The sequence below is a fragment of the Scleropages formosus genome, chromosome 7, assembly GCF_900964775.1.
Source record: "Scleropages formosus chromosome 7, fSclFor1.1, whole genome shotgun sequence".
In the NCBI taxonomy this organism is placed as follows: domain Eukaryota; kingdom Metazoa; phylum Chordata; class Actinopteri; order Osteoglossiformes; family Osteoglossidae; genus Scleropages; species Scleropages formosus.
The window spans coordinates 11,098,886-11,116,707 of NC_041812.1; the positions used below are offsets into that span (position 1 = coordinate 11,098,886).

Consider the following 17,822-nt stretch of genomic DNA (forward strand, 5'->3'; position numbering starts at 1 on the left):
TAGAATCTGCTGCAAATGTAAAACATGATAAGGAAATATTTTTAGGTATCTGGAACATACTGGTATAGATTAATTGTAATTAACTGGTATACAATACAAGAGATGTATTTTTATCATACATGCATGCCATTCTAAAATGCATATTTCTCAAGTTTCAGCAGAATGAAAGACATAATGCTTGTCATGTTCTTGTGATGGAACTGGGTAAGCTTTCATAATGCTTTGGATAAGGAGGCAGTACAGATAGTTGACAACTGAGATCCGTGGTACCTCAGTCCATCCTGTTCGTGTGAAACATCTATGTGTAAACAGATACAGCGTGAACTTGGGCCACATAGAGGTTCTTCAGGATGAACTGATGGTGTAGTGGTTAGCTCTGCTGCCTTGAGAGCTGAAGGCTGCCGCTTTGAATCTTGCCTACCACTGTACTTACCTTAAATTGTTTTAGTAAAATTAGCCAGCTGTATGAATGGGTGAATTACAGTACGTAGTTTAAAGTTGCAAGATGCTTTGGAGAAAAGTAGTAGTTAAATGAATCTGTGTAACTGTAAGGGTCTTTTCTGTGGTCATTAGTTCACAGGTGTCTACAGGTGGGTACACTGAACGTGAAATTTGGGACTGCAGACTTCTGTACGTGAACAATGATCTTACCTGCATCATGACAGCGTTGGGGTGTCCGTCTTTCCAGGTCTACATGCAGACTCCTTGTGTTGTGAAAATGAATTTCCCACTTTGTTTATTTCTGATTTCATTTTACTCATGTATTTTCTTAAACGTATTTGACAAATGAATGGGGCCTGTGTTTCCTCACCTAGGCAACAGATGGCAGTAAAGAGCAGAACACAGTAGGAGTGTGGGGTCGCATGAATTCAACTCTCTTCCACAGTGTTTGGTGTTCCTGAGTGCTGGTGATTAATCAGATGAGAAGTGTAGCGCATGTTTATTGCATAAATCTTTCAACCGACCAGGAGTCCAGGTATTTTTATTTTAAAATGAAAAGTAGCTTTTAATTTTAATACAACTAGAATGTGGTCTGGTCTTAAAATTATTAATATTTATAGCTGTATGCCAGATTTATACATTTGACTTATATATGTTAGTAGTATAGACACCCCTTATTCTATTCTCTAAGTTACATGTAACTTAGAAAATAGAACAAGGGGCGTCTATGTTACTAAGCTTTTGTTGATTGTGACAGTGGATAGAAAAGGGACTTTGGAGTTATGAACAAAATGAGTTATGAACAGACTTCCTGTCCCGATTGAGTTTGTCAGCTCGGGAGTCCCTTTCGCATTTTCGATTGAAAAGTGTCAAAGAAGTAATATTGATGAGAGGATTAAAATAAGGAATGCCTTTACATAAATACCTCTTTAGAAAGAAAACCAATCCGTATGGGATGTTCTGCAGGAGGTTGTGTCTATGCACTCAGTTTGCATAAATAACGAAAGAGTCAAAGAGAAACTTAGGCTCCTCTCACACACAGTAATCAGGCGGTGTTAATAATAGTGATTATGACAGTAACGATGAAGATAAAATAACTTTTATTCTGACAGCACAAACATTTGCGCCACGATGTGCCCTCTGTCTTCTTCGGGGCAGAAGGTCAGTGAGGGGTGTCTCACCTGCAGGCCTCACCTCAAACGGTGGAAGCTCCGCCCCCGAAGTCCATCTCACCTGTGGTGTCTTTGAAATACAGGCGCATCATTTAAACAAAGAAAAAGAGGAGAACCGTGGGGGGGGGGGGTCACATACACGTGGAGAATCGAACGCTTTTGGTACAAGAAACACAGAAATACCGAGACTAAGATGCCAAGTAACAGTTCTACAACAGCGGACACGACAGTTGCCACTGACCATACTGAAATGAAACTCAGGCCTACGAGGAACATTCAAGCTGTCAAAGATACAGTGCCAGAACCGAACAGTTAAAAAAAAATTTAAAATAAAGGTTATTGACATGCCAGAAATTACTGAGAAAAAAAAGAAAATACTTAAAGTGAAAACTCCAAACTTCTGCTCCAAAATATATCAGAGGGTGAGGTTACAACAGCCAGTCCTGTAAATTATTCTTCAACCGGAAAAAGATTACAACCCTACTCATTAGTCATAAATACATATTAATCATATACAAGCACAAATTATTACATATATCTGGAAATTCAACTGGTAATTTTTGGACAGAGGCATGGAACTCCTTTGAGGAATTGTTATCATTAAAGAAAAACCAGGTAATGAGGTTGTTTCTGAATCTAAGTGATGCTTAGTTTTTTTTTTTGTTTCTTTTTTTTTTTTTTTTAAGATCGAAGCTGCCGGAGTCCATGAAAAATAAATTATGTTTTTACAAATAAGGCACCGTGACTAAACACACACTTTAGACTTTGCTTTCAGTAGGTGTTTAAGGACATGGCAAACAAAAAAAATTCTCCCTAGCGATTGTTTTAATCTCTGTACATCGTCCCAGTTGGAAGCAGATGTATTTGTGTGCCTTCATTCTATACAGCAGCACACTGGGCTTGGCTGAGTTTGCCATTTTTCTCAAAGCCACAATTTTGAAACACACAGTTCATCCCCATGTGACCGGATATTGGAGTGGCCGCACAGTCCAGTGCTTCACGATGGCGAAGTGAACACAAATGACCAAAAATCACCGTAGTATAGCGAGTGATTTCCTTGCATGAGGTTTTAACCCCTAAAATGAAACATAAAACAGAAAACATTTAAAAAAAAATTTTTTTGAAATGCAGATTTAGTCAGGAAGTGTCCTAAACATCTATGAATGGTTGGTTCGTTGGTGAAATGAAACCCCAGTTGTTTTAAAAAATCTTTATTTAAATATTTAAAGTGACTTGCCAGCATACAATTTCCAATATGTACATTTTGTTCAGCTGGAGAGAATAGCCATTATTCCTCCACCAGTCTCCTCCTTCCCATTAAGATAAGCAGTTAAAAAAAATCACGTGTGTCACATTGGAATTAGCGGTCAATCACATGACCGGACTCTCCTCCCCTATTAGTCCGGTCAGTGAGGATGAACTGTACGTGGTTGGCAAACACGTAAAAATAAACTGAACGAGAGAGAAACAAAAATGGTTTACAAACCGGTACCGGACCGCTTTGCTGCGTGTGCTGCTTTGCTTGGGGAAAACGGTCATAAAGTGCGATGAACATGGAACCATCTTCACCGCCTTGCAGAACGGTACGTTGTACCGCGGTCATATAAAAGACCCAGTAGAAGTGTTTCTCATACACAGACGGAGCAGCCGCTCGTATGAACGTGTTGTGCTATCGAACCCTCGACCGTGAAGTTTACGCAGACTCGGCTACGCTCGGGACCAGGGTCTATAGAAGGTCTACGGGCGCTCGTCTCTCAATGCTGCTGTCCTTAACGTTCAACTTCGAGAAGAGAGACATGAAGCAGTCGCTGTGATAATGACATGCTGGAGCCAGTCGGACACGAGTAGGAGGAGGAGGGAGGTGAGGAAGAAGGGCCGGGGAAGAAGCCGGTCCTGCGGATGGATGCCTTGGGGGACGGCTGAGGGTCACGGGGACGAATGGGCCAGATTTGCATATTGTGCGAGCGTGTTGTAGGCGAGGGCCTAGCTGTCGTCTTCACCATCCTCCTCAAGCGAATCTTCTGGAAGCTTCTCGGGCGGCCGGAAGCACTCCTCGAAAAAGTTCACCAGCGACTGGCTGAGATGATTCCGGGTGCTGTGGACATAGTGGCCCTCGTCCGGGTAGATCTGAGAGGAGTTAAAGAGAGCTGCTCACCCCCCGTGAATAATAACGTTCAGAATAACAAGAGAGACAACATGCAGACTCCGCAAAGTCCGAGCCATGGTCAAAACCGCATCCCAGGAGCCGTGAGACCTCAGCGCTACCCGCTGCACCACCATGCTGCTAATGAATACTCATAATTAGGGTCTGGTTCCTTGTCAGCTGAGATCTCCTTCATGATGTGTGTGCGGAGGTGTGTGCCGTCACTTGTATCCGTGGTTTACTGAGATCTGCCTTCTTAATCTGAGACTCTGAGGAAGAACAATTATAGCATGCAATCTTTTCCTTTTAAACCTTCACTTTTTCTCGCAATAAAAACCCATTAAGTTAATTAGTTAAAATATTTGCCATTGGGAATATTAGCAGAAAAAAAGGACAGCCGTGTTTACCTGTAGACTGTAATTGGCTCGAAGGTTGATGAGGTGGGTGATAAACTGTGCTGTGTGCTGGAAATGGACTTTTTCTGAGGAGAGAAAATAGAAAAATGACAAAACATATTTGTGCATCAAAAAGTCTGTGCTGGTTTATTTAAAAATTATTTATTTGGTTATTCTAGAAATAAGCACAGAAGCGCAATCTCTTAAATAGGCAAAAAAAAAAAACAACCTTCAGGTTGTAGGTTCGAGTCCCAAGAAGGACCCTGGCTTTGTACCTTTCGGAACCTTTCATAACCTGACATACTACGAAAATGAAAAGTTTCTGCTAAACGGCAACATCCTAAAATGATGATAAAACGAATGAAAAGAGATTGAATTTGATAAACGAGGAAGGACTCACCATCGGCCGTGGGATGAATGATGAGATACTTTTTCTCTGCAAACTGAGATGTTCGAGCTGATAATTTTGCCATCTGTCAAGAACGGGTACGAACAGAAGTCAAACGTACAGGTTGCTCATAGAGACGTCGACCATCAGCGGAATGTTGAAAACATACCTCGTATGCCCTCCTGTCTACTTTCGGTGACCCCAGGTACCTCTCTGAAAACGCGGAGGCTGCAGGGAGAAAACAAAGCGGGTAGGCGTTACAGGGGGGTTTGAGGTCGGATCCCGGTTAACCCACAGGTGTTGCAAAAACGACATTTTCTGGGTGAAATCGAACCTCGGGCCAGCATAGGCCGCAGTCACACTCACCGTACAGCTCGAAGTCAGTGATGGGCGAGAGTGCTGCCCCGCATTTCAGCACCGAGTCCTCGGAGGTAAGTAGGATGGTGGCGAGGTACCCCCCGTAGACCTGCAGGAAGGGAAAGCAGAGGCACGGTGAGAACAAAACGCCTGTACGGAATACATTGTATCATTTTAAATGTGCCCACTGTCATGTCCTCAGTTCCTTAACTACATTTTCTTTGCATTAGATTGGCTCCATAGGAAAGCCACAATGTGACATTTCTCTGGGTTCATGTTCCCTTTTCATATTTATTCATTTATCTGATGCTTTTCTCCAAAGCCATTTATGATATTGCGCCGCTGGGTAATTTTTACTGTATCAGTTCAGGGAGAGTACCTTGATCAGGATTACTGCAGCAAGAGGTGGGAAATGAACCTGGCCTTTAAGTCTAAAAGCGGTGGCTCTAACCAGTACGTCACCTGCTGGACCAACTTCACCTCCTCAATCCCAGTTACCCGTGTCTTCCTGAGATAGCCAGTCAAACCCAGTAGTGTTTTATTTTTTCCCATTTTTTTAGTCATTATCTGCTTGTCTAATGCAGGGTCATAGGAGCCTGAAGCTTATCCAGGAAGTGTAGGGATGGGGTAGGGCACAGTGCAATCACACACACTCATACTAAGGGTAATTTATAGTCACCAATCCACCTGAGACACATGTCATTGGGCTGTGGGAGGAAACCAGAGCACCAGGAAGAAATCCACATTTACATGGGGAGACCATGCAAACTGTATACACTGAAGCACCACAACTACCCACCGCTCCACTTTGTCACCAGGACAGGCTCCACCGCCCAGTGTCCCAATACGACCCAAGGTGGTGTTTTCAGTTGTCACACAGATTTGTTTCTAAACAGTAGAGGACCAAAGTTTCCAACAGTATTACCTTCCCGAAAACTCCGATGCGAGTTTTGTCGATGTAGGGCTCTTTCGACATCATTCTAAAATTAAAGGCCATAAGTTAATTGATAAATTTTCAATCAGCAGATTGGGCAGCCAGTGAAATGGACATCCGTTTGTAACATGGGCAAAAGCAGAATGCAGAGACACGAGGAGCAACGTCACCTGAGCGCTTCGAGCTGGTCCTTCTCCTCCCACAGTCCCAACCGGCGGTGCACCTTGTGGAGAAGGTTGGAGCCATGGAACCCGCTGCCCCGCCCATCAAACTGGATGACGATGACACTGAAGCTGCTGATCAGGACCAGGGACCAGTCAACCTGGTACTGCTCCGTGATGGCCTGCTCCCCCGGCGTGCCATCCCTGAAACCACAGAAGCGGCGCCTTTGAGGCACAATCTCCTCTTGACCCCTCTTGACCCTATCCTGTCCCACCCCATCACTTGGGGAAACTGTGAAGGGTTGGTGTTGAAATCCACTCTGAGGACCTCAGTACTTCAGGCTTGATCTTTGGTCAGTGCTGTCCTTGAAATTCATCATTGACCTCAAGTTTGACTTAGAGATGATCACCACACCTTTGTTACTAAATGACTAGTGAGATGATTGGAGCGTCCTTCATTAGCATGTGGTCTGAAGGTTCATGGCTTAGCTATCAAATTAGACAGGTGTGGCATCCATGAAAAACCATCTGAACATACAACATGGTTCCCCTGGGTGGGTCTCCATCAACCGCCAGGCGTTACACCGGAAGGAATCGAGAGCGTGCCACACAGAGTGGGCACTCACACCATGAGGAGCAGAGGGTAGTGAGCTGTGTCCAAGAAGCCAGCAGGTTTCAGGATCTTCATGGTGAGAGCTATAAAAAAGAACAAAGACAGCGCTCTGCACTCGGTGACTGCACTCATTGCAAGATCATGTTTCGTTAGTCCTCCAGCTTTCAGAACTTGGTTTCCATGCAAAGACACAGTGAAATATGATCATGCGTGAAGGAGCAGTGGCCCAACACAGTGCTGGTGTGTACGTACTGTGGTCGTCTATGGCTATGTCCCTGTACTCCACGATTGGCATCTGCGTTGCGCTGAGGGTCTCGTTGAGCTCTCGGTTCGCTTCCAGGACATGAACCTCTGCGGCACAAGGAATTCCGTGAGCCCTGGACTCAGAACAGATCAGTACGACCAACTGGAGCCACAGCGGCTTGTTAAAGATGGTCTTGAAAAACATCTAAAGGAATTAAGGTGAGGAATTGAATTTGATTTACTCCAGAACGGGCTGCTTGGAGACACAGCTAAGGACCGTGCAATGATTATGGACTCGGACTTTCCAGGAAGGTGCCGGTTCAGCTCTCAGGACAACCCCTGGTGTAGCCCACTTGCTGCAAAGTGCATCTTACTACTCAACTTACAAACACAATTTGGGCCAGAAGTGATTTTGTAACTCAATATGTTCATAAGTTCAAAATGACTTTTACGTTTAGGTTACAATCAATAAAAGGTTAACAATATGCCACAGATGTCTCTTGATTTATTTAAAGGTTTGGTTTATATTTATTTATTTAGCTAACAATTTTATCCAAAGTGACTTTCAATGCTAAGTTTGTACACTAAACTACTTACACTGATTTAACCACTTATACAGCAGAGTAATTTCTACTGTATCAATTCAGTTTAAGTATCTTGACTAAGGGTACTACAGCAGGAGCAGGGATTTGAACCCGGGCCCTTAAATTTCAAGGTAACAGCTCTAAACACTTCTCCACCTAGCACCTTGTTTTCTGTAACCATCTTGGATATAGCTACAGTAAATAAAAAAAAAAAACTCTGAAAAATTAATATTTCTATTAACTTTTAAATGACAAAAAAAAAAAAAAAAAACACTCCGGACAAACTCCTATTCGGCGTCAACTGCCAACTGATTCATCCCATGAATGTGTAATATTTCTCATCTTGTTATTGATCGCTGACACCAAGGAGTAGCTGTAACATTCATAACATGAGGAGCCAATGTATTTACTTTCATTAAAATGCTTTACTACATGTCCAGTTGTTGGGTAAATGGGTTGAATAAACCTTCAAGCTGTGCAAGTTTCTTCTGTCAAAGAAGAAGCAGCAAGAAATAAATCACTGCTGCTCCAGGGACCAGGATGTTTCTTACTGAGTCAAACTGTGATGGAAAAAGCCCAAAGTTCTTGTCCAGAGGAGCTCAGCAAGGTCTCTGTGACAGATGTCAGACCTCACCTGTCCTGCTAACACACACGCAAGCACATCATGGCCACCCTCAGGTGCCGTGCCTGACGCAAACAGGGTACAAGCTATAAATATTTCACCACACTATTAAAAGAACAATCAGGATTCAGGTATCGTACCACTCTGATCCGTTTTGTACCCGAAGACGACCACGGTCTGAAATGCGGCATTCGCGTCATACACATTTTAATGCGGTTTTGACTGTCACAGGCTGCTGCAGTAACAACACAGTAAAAATACACTGTCTTTCTTAATAGCACAGTGATGTGGTGCAACAATGCAGTAAGGAGCAGGAGGGATACTCACTGAGTCGGTCTCTGGTGCTGTACACAGCCACACTGGGGACGTTAGGACCTTTGGGAGGACAAACAGGAGGACAAGGGTTTCAAAACGTCTCTGTCTGTGAAGACAATGAAGTCAAAGAGTCTCACACTACGAGGAAACTGGAGTCAAAGAAATCTTGAAGTGTAAGGACACTGGAGTTTGTCCCTTGGAGAATGAGGACATTGGAATCAAGGTGTCCAAGAGCATGGGGACGTTGAGTGCAGAATGAGCAACTTTGAGAAAGACCTCCAGCACTTTCGGAAATTCTGATTTGAAATTTAAGTATCTCATGTTGAGCAGGTATCATTAGCCCACACAGTTTCCACAGTTTATCATTCTATACTGTGCTCCTCTCTCACTTCCGTGTCCAGATTGGACACATGAATGCAGAACTTGTCCTTTGAAGATGAATAGTTTCTTGGAAGCGACAGAAAGAGCCCGAGGGCAGCAGAGCAGCTGTGCCACTGGAAAAAGTGGGACGGTGCGAACCCCTCCCGACAGCCCTGAGCTAAGAGAGAATCGCGTCAGTGACCTGTGGGAGGAGCTAGAAACGTGATGACCACACCCACTTGCCCAGCTCTGGCTGAAAGGAGGCCCCACCCACCTTTACAGGTGAGCAGGAAGTATTGCATGTCACGGCTGAACGCAGCACTGACGTAGCCACAGCCAGGGAAGGTGCAGGAGAGACAGCGTCTGTTGAACTGGCCGTTGGTGTCAGCGCTGCAATGACCGTCATACCGGGAAATGACATTTTCAGAAGCTGCGCAAAGATACAACTTGGAAAACATTTGAAAGAAATATTGAAAACGCTCTCAAATTTTTCCAAGCAACAGACATGCAGAAAGATTTGTAAACACCTGTAGAGATGCCTTCGTTTTGGACCATCTTCTGTGCTCAAGAAGTACCTGTGCAACATACATTTAAGATAAAAATAAGATTAAATCTGTACATAGGAGGAATGTGATCTGGTGGTGCTCATTCAGACATTTGAACACAAAAGAACAACTGCAGACGTTACACAACATTAAAGTAAAAACGAGCGAGAATGAGGAAGATGCAATAAGTACTATTCTACAATTCTTATCCAGGTACATGAATGCACTAAGCAATATGAGCATAGAAAAGAAAAAGCAGTGGAGCAAAATACTAATAATTTTAATAGGTGACACTGTAACAATAATGAAATGTACACACACAGTGTCTGAAACCGCTTATCCCAAGCGGGGTCGCGGCGAGCCAGAGCCTAACCCGGAAACACAGGGCGTAGGGCTGGAGGGGGAGGGGACGTACCCAGGACGGGACACCAGTCCATCACAAGGGACCCCAAGCAGGATTCAAACCCAAGACCCGACAGAAAGTGGGACCCGACCAAACCCGCTGCTCCACCATGCCCCCTAATGTAATATAGTATAAATAACACTTTAGCACATATTCTGTTACCCATGCAATGCGTTCAAGCCATGATTTTACATTAAAATATTTATAATTTATATGTAACAATATCCTTCCCACTGATAAAAAGAGGGTGGATCTGGGGTTCAAGTCCTGCTTGAGGTGCCTTGCGGTGGACTGGCATCCCATCCGGGGTGTGTCCCTCCCCCCTTCCACCTTGCACCCTGTGTTACTGGGTTAGGCTCTGGTTTGCTGTGGCCCTGCTCGGGACTAGCAGTTGTAGACATTGTGTGTGTGTGTGTGTGTTTGTGTGTGATAAAAAGAGAAATGTTAGATAAACACATAGATCATGGTGACAATTTTTAAAAACAAATTCATCAGCTGCTCAGACAAAAAGCTTTGGGGGGAAACAATATTTTGGAAGAGATAATTTTGGAATTGACCAACTATTCCCCACTGAGTGCAGCTGGCGTCTGTGGAAGAGTGCCACTTACACAAGCTGACGGGCTTCATCATAGGCCAACACTTCGGTCACATCCCAGTCTCCAGAGGTGATGGACTGGAGGTGGTCGCTGCTCGAGTTGGGCTACAGGGAGAGTGCAACATGCCTGAGCATCTCTGTCTGCGTCAGCCTCACGTTCGCCATCACGCTGGAGGAGCCTCACCTGCAGCGAGAACATGGAGATGTGGAAGAACTTCCCCCTTCCTCCCTGTGGAATAGCTCTCGTGAAGAAGAATTTGTGTCCATCCTTGGAAAACAAAGGAGCTTCATTCTGGAAGGAAGCAAACGTGTTATACAACTTTAATTGAAGTAATCATGTCGACAAAATTCACATTTCTGCTTGCTTTACAAAACTAGCTCAGTAAAACCACAGAAGTTGGGTAAAAAGATCAGACAAAATGCGCCGGCCCTTTAAGATCGGTTCTGAAACCGTCAAGGTGACCGTAAAGGGAGTTGGGTTTTCTACACTCATCACCTTCTCACATACCTGTCGGTGGAGCCACGTCTCGCTCTCGTCTTCGTGTTTCTGAAACGAGGTCCAAACATGTGGTGAATCAGTGAGCATCGAGACTTAAAGCTTCTTCTGCACCTGAAAGGTGACTAAAGTCAGGGGCGAGGGGGGAAGGTTTCAGCTTCACGGAACGCAGAATTATTTGAAATTTTTCTGTGCGCACAGTAACTATTGCCTGGTTCTCCTATTCTCTCACGACACGGAGACAAAGAGCCACTTCACTTTTTATTCATCGATTTAATCTGATTTCATTTAATTCTATTTGAAGTGGCAAGAAAAAAATCAATGACAAGTCAAGCTACAACGGAACTTTCTTTTTGCTTTGGATTGGCATATCAATGCCCTTATAATTCAACAACGAACGTGTCGATTATTACTGTGTAAAGAGGTAATGCAGACCTTGTTCAGATCAGGTAATGCAGATCTTGCCCCCCCGGGGATCCCTCACTTCTTACCTTTGTGCACACCCCTGTGGTGACCTCACATAGCGTGAGCAGCGAGATGTTCTGAGCTCGGTTCAGCCAGTTGACCGCCAGCTTGGTGCTGGTCGCCCACTTCACCATGGTTATGTAGTGTTCCCTGTTGGGTGTAATTCCCACTTATGAAGCGAGGTCATGTGACTGCCCCCAACCCCCAGCATGGCCATGGGCAATGCAAGACACCCACCCGAAGCGCTGGTCCTCCGGACGTCTCATCTCCATGGTGTGCAGCGGGCCATTCAGGTTCACCACATACAGGGAGACCACCGGGTTTGGTTCGCCGGCCTGTTAGGGGTGCAGGAAAGCACAGTGCTGTTACCCCTGGGCCAAGAGAGAGGCACATGGGAAGCCACGTCCACCAGAACCCACCTTAGGGTAGCGATACTCCACTCCGGTCGGATAGGGAGACCCGGTGAAGATGGGGATCTCCATCTTGGGGACCAGTGTGTTGTTGATGGTGAGGTAGGCGAGCCGGCGGCCGTCTGGGGACCACCAGTGGGCAACGTAGCTCCGGAATATCTCCTCTGTGGAGATTGAAACACACACACTGAGGCGGGAAGGGTGTAGAACACAGCGTGAGCCGAGCAGATGGTCGTTACCGTTCCCGACTCAAAATCAGTTCCCTTGAATACATCTTCTGAGGTTCGGGTCCGAGTCACAAAAGGCACACGCTAATAAAGATGATTTGTGTAACAGTTTGTTCTACTCAGAAAACTACATGTTTTAAGGGCCGGAACTGGGTAAACAAACAATTAAATGTGTTAAACTGTTTGCGTTCTGGGGTTGGGGACCTTTCATTCCTGCGATCGAGAGTGATTTCAGGCGGTGGAATCGCACTGTGCGCTGGAACAGGTGGGCGGGTGAGCTGTAGGGGGCGCTCATGGTGAAGGAATGGCTAACCGCATAAGAGGAGGGTGGCAGTCAACTAAATCCGCACACTATCAGACCTCGGGTGACCAGATATTGGAATGACCGAACAGTGCAGTGCATCACAATACTATTTTATAAATGTGCTGCTTGAAAATATATGAAGGCCTTGTGTCCCTTAGTTTTACCACGAAATGGTTATTAAATGAGAATCAGTCCTTCTCATCTGACATAATGGGTGTGTTATTACAAATTCCATCCATGTGTTGCTTTAGACTGGGAAGTCATGTGTATAAGAGACAAACAGAAGTAGTGCAGGTACAAAAATGAGTGAACGCCAAGTTGCATTGGTGAAACCAAGTTGGAAAGCAAAATCAGGTGTGTGAATCAAATTCATTTATTAATTTTACACATTTCTTGCAAAATTGAGATTTTATAAGTTAATTTTAACATTTTACACAAGAATAATGACCATCCCTGTACGGTTTATGCACTTTCAGAGCATAACTGTATTTTCAGGAATTTTCAGAAAAAAAAGAAAAGTAATCAGCAAACGAGAACACAGATTGTCCAAAAATCACCTTATTTCTATGTCTGCAGTGACTCAGTGACGTAAAACTTTTAATAATAACATTAAAAAGTTCATTATAACTGTGGATTTGCCGAGGAGGATGGACAGCACTTTTGGAAACTGGAAGAAATCACTCCTTTTACTCCAAAGTATTATTTCACTCCTCATGGTGACAGCGGAAGCAAGACGGGGGGTTCACACAGACGAGGACCGCAGCGCTGCCCAGAGGGGTGGTGCTCAGTGCAACATGGATCAGCCCCTGACCACCACCTTGATGACCATTGAATCAATTTCACAGAATTAACGCAAAACGCTCGGTGATTCCTAACCGCCCCCCTCAGACCACTCGGGCAAAACAAAAAGCCAGATTCCCGTATCTGCGCTGTGCTCGGGAACTTATGAAATATGGAACACATGTGGAAAGATACCGGGAACGTGGGCAGAATGAGAGTGCATGCAGAGATCATGGAGGACAGTGTGACCTCGGGATGAACTGTGGCACAGAGGAGCCCACCGATAAAAGTACGTTCTCAGAGAGGCACCAAAGCTTGACCGCTCCCCCCCCACTGGGTCCGTGCCCCTGTAAACCGAAGCAAGCGGTCACAGCGCACTGATAAGGAACACGATCCATTCACGACGTGCCAAACCACAGTTTGACCAGAGTACAAAAACATACTGCTGTCAGCTAAACATGCTGTTTTCCTTCTGCTCTTTAATACGGCTGATCTACAACTTGTGAATATGTTTGGGATCGGAAGTCTGTTCATAACTTGTTTTGTTTGTAAGTCAAAAGTTACCTTCACCGATAAATCCCAGGTTAGTAATACAGACATCCTTTGATTTATTTGTCGGTTTGGTTCTGTAAAAATCTCTGATATTGCTAAATTAACTAAAAAACAGGCTCTAAGACTTGTAACATGTTATCAGTTTTAAACTACAGTGAAATGATAACTAACATACAATAAAATAAAATGTTTAATGTTGATTGTTGACTGACTCATCCAATAAACATGTGGAATGCTCCTTCATTGACAGGAGCTGTAAACACTGTGGAACTGAATGGAATTCAGGCGGTCCCACACTCCTCTTCTATTTGGGTGCTCTTTACCGCCATCTATTGACTTGGAGGGTAAACACAGGTTGCATTCACTCACAAATTTGAGGAAATAAAGTGAAGAAAATTAAAAAAAGAAAGAAAATTAAAAATGAAATGAAAATGAAAAAATGAAAAAAGACTAAATAAATTGTACAATATTTTTAATTTTGGAAAATGTGCACGATTAGCCAATATACTAATAAATTAATTCAATGAGACATGCCGTTTTCTCCAAAAGACACAGTGTTGTACAAAGCGGTGAAGTGGACTTGAGCACCACGAACAAACCCGTCTCTTTCCCTCTCCTTCTGAGTGCTGCAGCAGCACCGATCTTTTCGGGCCGTTTCGAAACGGTTCATCCCGCCTCAGGGTTTTAACCAGTAATGAATTCATTAAATTGCTTCTGCGCTCGGCTCGCATGTTTAATGACTCGGGGTATTAAGGTGCTGGAGCTGTGGTGAGTGTACTGGCATGAGCTTCGCAGCCCAAGAGCCTGCCTCCACCTCCTGTCATCTTCCGGAAAGCTGTGAGATACCTGAGTCTGGTCTTTTACACTACAAAGAACCGGATGTAAATGAAGTTTAAAAGTACTGCTGCTTCTTCATGCCTGCTACATTTTCCATGGTGCTTAAAGCACCCGGCAGGTATTGAGAGTCGGGCCGCAGGTGGAAGCTGGGGTGACGCTTTCTTTCACAGGACACGAGAGGGCAGCAGAGCTCCCTGGCAGAGCAGCACGGCGCCTGGAGATGCAGTGCGATGATCCTCCCGTCTCCTGGCCTCACGGAGCAGAACGACAAGCTCGTGGACACTGAAGAGATGCCGTCACCCCGTGGGAGGCCTGGAAGGGCTTCCCGCTGCTCATTTCTCCCAGCCGCTTCCATGCGCACACCCAGCGCTGTCACTATCTGTGTGTCATCACAAAGCGACAGGGTAGCAGGTGGCGTAGCGATCGGAGCTGCTGCCTTGCACTTGAATGATCTAGGCTCGAATCCCACCTCCTGCTGTAGGACCCTGGATCAAGATATTTAACCTGAAATTATGCGGTAAAATTACCTAGCGGTATAAATGGGTAAATCACCGTAAATAGCGTAACACTGCAAGTTGTTCAGAGAAATGACTAAATTGCAGCGCTAAATCATAAACAGAGCCACCAGTGAGAACACTGAGATACACCAGGTGTGTTCAGAGCATCGCTGAGACGGAGGACCCCGGTTTCAGATGGGAAGAGACCCTTTAACTGCTTAATTAAATAAGCCAGAACAGGTAGGTAGTTTTTAACCTGCTGCTGAGGACTGAACCCTTCTCTGTGGCAACCGCCTCAGCCTCCCCTTGTTGCCGTGGAGACGTGCAAACAATGCTGCCGACAGCTGAGTTTGGGTTGGTGCCGAGTGAGGAGACATGCTCCCGGCACCCGCCCCTGCCTCCTTGACGTAAAATGACAAATATAAGTACGAGGGAGGGAGGTGCCGTGTCAGGGACGGAGACAAGGCTGTTAGCAGGCGGCTGAGCGCCAGCCACACCAGGAGGTGGAGGGATCAGACACATTGGAACTTGGAGCTGCTCCTCATCCGTGATGACATCAACTGAGGCTTTCATTGCCTCCCGCCCCCGAGTTAAGTGTGATCTGAGGACCACGGGTCCAATCACCTTTTTTCCAAATGAGCGGACAACAGCCACGCTGTTCCCTGAACCGCGTCTTGTGCACGAGGAGCAGGGGAGCACAGACCAGAGCTTCCAAACTGGTGCTGTTGTTGTTACATGGTGCGATAAATTACGACGAAGGAGGAGAAACAAATTAATGACTGATTCATTCGGATTTGATTTCTCCACGAAGGATTTCCATAATCGCTTTAATTTACTCTGGATTAAAATTGTGCCAACTTTATACATAGTGCACAACATTAGGAACCTGCTGGTGAGTCACCTCCGTGGATCTGGGTGTACAGAAGAGCCGGAATAATCAAACAAAAATTCCCATTTTTCTATTTCGGGGTTTTAACCAGACACTGCAGACAGGACAGTCATGCGATCCACGTTATTACATGGATATGTATTAAGTTTTGCATAAGATAGTATTTCTGTGCCCTAAAATATCTTTTTGGATGAGTCTTCTTATCCGGTAATCCATTATTTGCCATTTATTGTGTAACCCAGTCAGATGTCGGTCAGCGCAGAGTAATTGAGATCAAATAAAATTTACAGAGAAGATTAAACAAATTCTATTCATTTAAGAGATTTAGGAGAAATTGCGGCTGACTGCATTATTATTGACTGGCAGGATCCCATTAAGCTGGAGCACAACGGCGACGTCTCGCTCGGATGATCTGCTATCCGAAATCCTGTTAGAGGCACATCAGCGCTGCTCATCCTGCTTGGACGAAGGGCCTGGCTGGCGTGTGCCGTGGAGGCCCCGTTGACTCAAACCGAAGCCACATGAAGTGACCCCCCCCCCCAATTTCTCTATTCATGCCACACATGAACTGCAACCCATCGTCGCTCGTGTTTCTCTCGCAGTTCCTATTTTTCCAACCGCCTCAGAAAGAGGAGGGCAAAGTGAGCAACCGCCTTCTCAGCAGTGTCCTCGCAACGCAAGCTTGGCTGTGCACGTACACAAACACACACTCCCGCAAACAAATATTTGGCACAGCTTGAAAATCAATAGTTAGTCATAAAGTGTCGTGGAGAAAAATTACAACTGTCGGGAAATGAATAAATAATTTCCGCTGAGCAGAGCAGTGCAATTTACACAAGGATGAGGTGTGAAGACATGGAACCTGGTGAGATATGACTCTTTTTTTTGAGCAGATGGGACGTGTCCCGCCCCCGCAGCAGGGTAATGTTTACTGTATCACTTTGGGGTAAGTACCTTGATCAAGGCTACTGCAGCAGGAGGTGGGATTCAAACCTGAGTCCTTCAAATGCAAAGGCAGCGACTCTAATCACTACGCCCCCTGCTGCCCTGGGATGGCAAACACGCTTTGTTTAATATCAGCTACTCTCACCTTCGTAGAGCCAGTCGCTCAGGCCGTTGAACACGACTCCCTCTTTTCCTGAAGACACCAGGCGAATCGTTCGACCGTTCACGTCTGCCCGGTAATAGATGTCGTTCTCGAATATGAAGATCTGGGAAAAGAGGCGTAAATAAAATCGGTCGATACAGGCAGAATGAATTTGAATGTGGAGTGTATCCCAATGGGGGGATTTTACAAGACAGCTGTGGTAAAGGAGGTAAGGGAGAGCAGCTCAAGTGTTTTTTTTCTCTCTCCAGCCCACCGGTTCTGTCATGTGAGTGACACATCTGCAGGAGTCTGACAAACACGCTGTCCAACGCGGCACGATCGGGCCGCTCGACCAGCACGGAGGCATCCTGCTCATTACCGCAGGGTGCCTGTCACTGGCAGTAAGGCCCGTGGTTCGAAGAGTCCTGGTGCCCCCCCACCTAGACTGAAGGGGATTCTCTGTGTGAAGAAAAGGTCCTTCCTTAACAAAGCAGGTCTCTATGTATTTTTGCAAATTTTAGTTTATATTGAGCCGTCGCTTTTCTCCGAAGTAACTTACTAGGTTAAGATACTATCAATTACCTATTTATACAACAGGGTAATTTTACTGGAGTAATTTAGGGCAAAAACTTACTCAGAGGTACTACAGCTGGATGTGGGTTTCAAACCTGCAACCTTCAGACCCAAAGGCTCTAACCGCTACAGTCCCAGGAGCTGCTGGTGTTTATCAGTTTATCTGACACTTTTCTCCAAAGCAACTTACAAAGTGAGTTTTTTTTTTAATCACACATTTATTATTATTTGTTTAGCTGACAATTTTCTGCAAAATGAGAATGTTTCAAATTTAGTTTTAGTTCATTTTTAGCTTCATTTTAATCAGCACAATCATTTTTACTGTATTCATCAAGGGTCATTTGAGGAGGTGGGATTCGAACCCAGGTCCTGCAGTGATGGTTCTAACCACTATGCCACCAGCTGCAAATAAAAACCTATATTTTTTTAGATAT

The 17,822-nt window shown here is 45.0% G+C and overlaps 1 protein-coding gene across 1 annotated transcript in view; it reads right to left on the minus strand.

Annotated features, from left to right (window-relative positions):
- Positions 1-1,552: 1,552 nt before the first annotated feature.
- Positions 1,553-17,822, minus strand: part of LOC108937782 (dipeptidyl aminopeptidase-like protein 6) — a 60,411-nt gene continuing 44,141 nt past the window's right edge. The window contains exons 8-26 of the mRNA XM_018757935.2: positions 16,819-16,939; positions 11,652-11,806; positions 11,470-11,567; positions 11,259-11,382; positions 10,780-10,818; positions 10,456-10,563; positions 10,285-10,376; positions 9,256-9,303; positions 9,003-9,118; positions 8,381-8,428; positions 6,857-6,955; positions 6,618-6,687; positions 6,001-6,195; positions 5,822-5,876; positions 4,906-5,005; positions 4,709-4,767; positions 4,552-4,624; positions 4,164-4,237; positions 1,553-3,740 (exon numbers count right to left, since the gene is read on the minus strand). Coding sequence (XP_018613451.1) covers positions 3,597-3,740; positions 4,164-4,237; positions 4,552-4,624; positions 4,709-4,767; positions 4,906-5,005; positions 5,822-5,876; positions 6,001-6,195; positions 6,618-6,687; positions 6,857-6,955; positions 8,381-8,428; positions 9,003-9,118; positions 9,256-9,303; positions 10,285-10,376; positions 10,456-10,563; positions 10,780-10,818; positions 11,259-11,382; positions 11,470-11,567; positions 11,652-11,806; positions 16,819-16,939 — 1,818 coding nt within the window. The 3' untranslated portion in view covers positions 1,553-3,596. The remainder of the gene's footprint in view (positions 3,741-4,163; positions 4,238-4,551; positions 4,625-4,708; positions 4,768-4,905; positions 5,006-5,821; positions 5,877-6,000; positions 6,196-6,617; positions 6,688-6,856; positions 6,956-8,380; positions 8,429-9,002; positions 9,119-9,255; positions 9,304-10,284; positions 10,377-10,455; positions 10,564-10,779; positions 10,819-11,258; positions 11,383-11,469; positions 11,568-11,651; positions 11,807-16,818; positions 16,940-17,822) is intronic.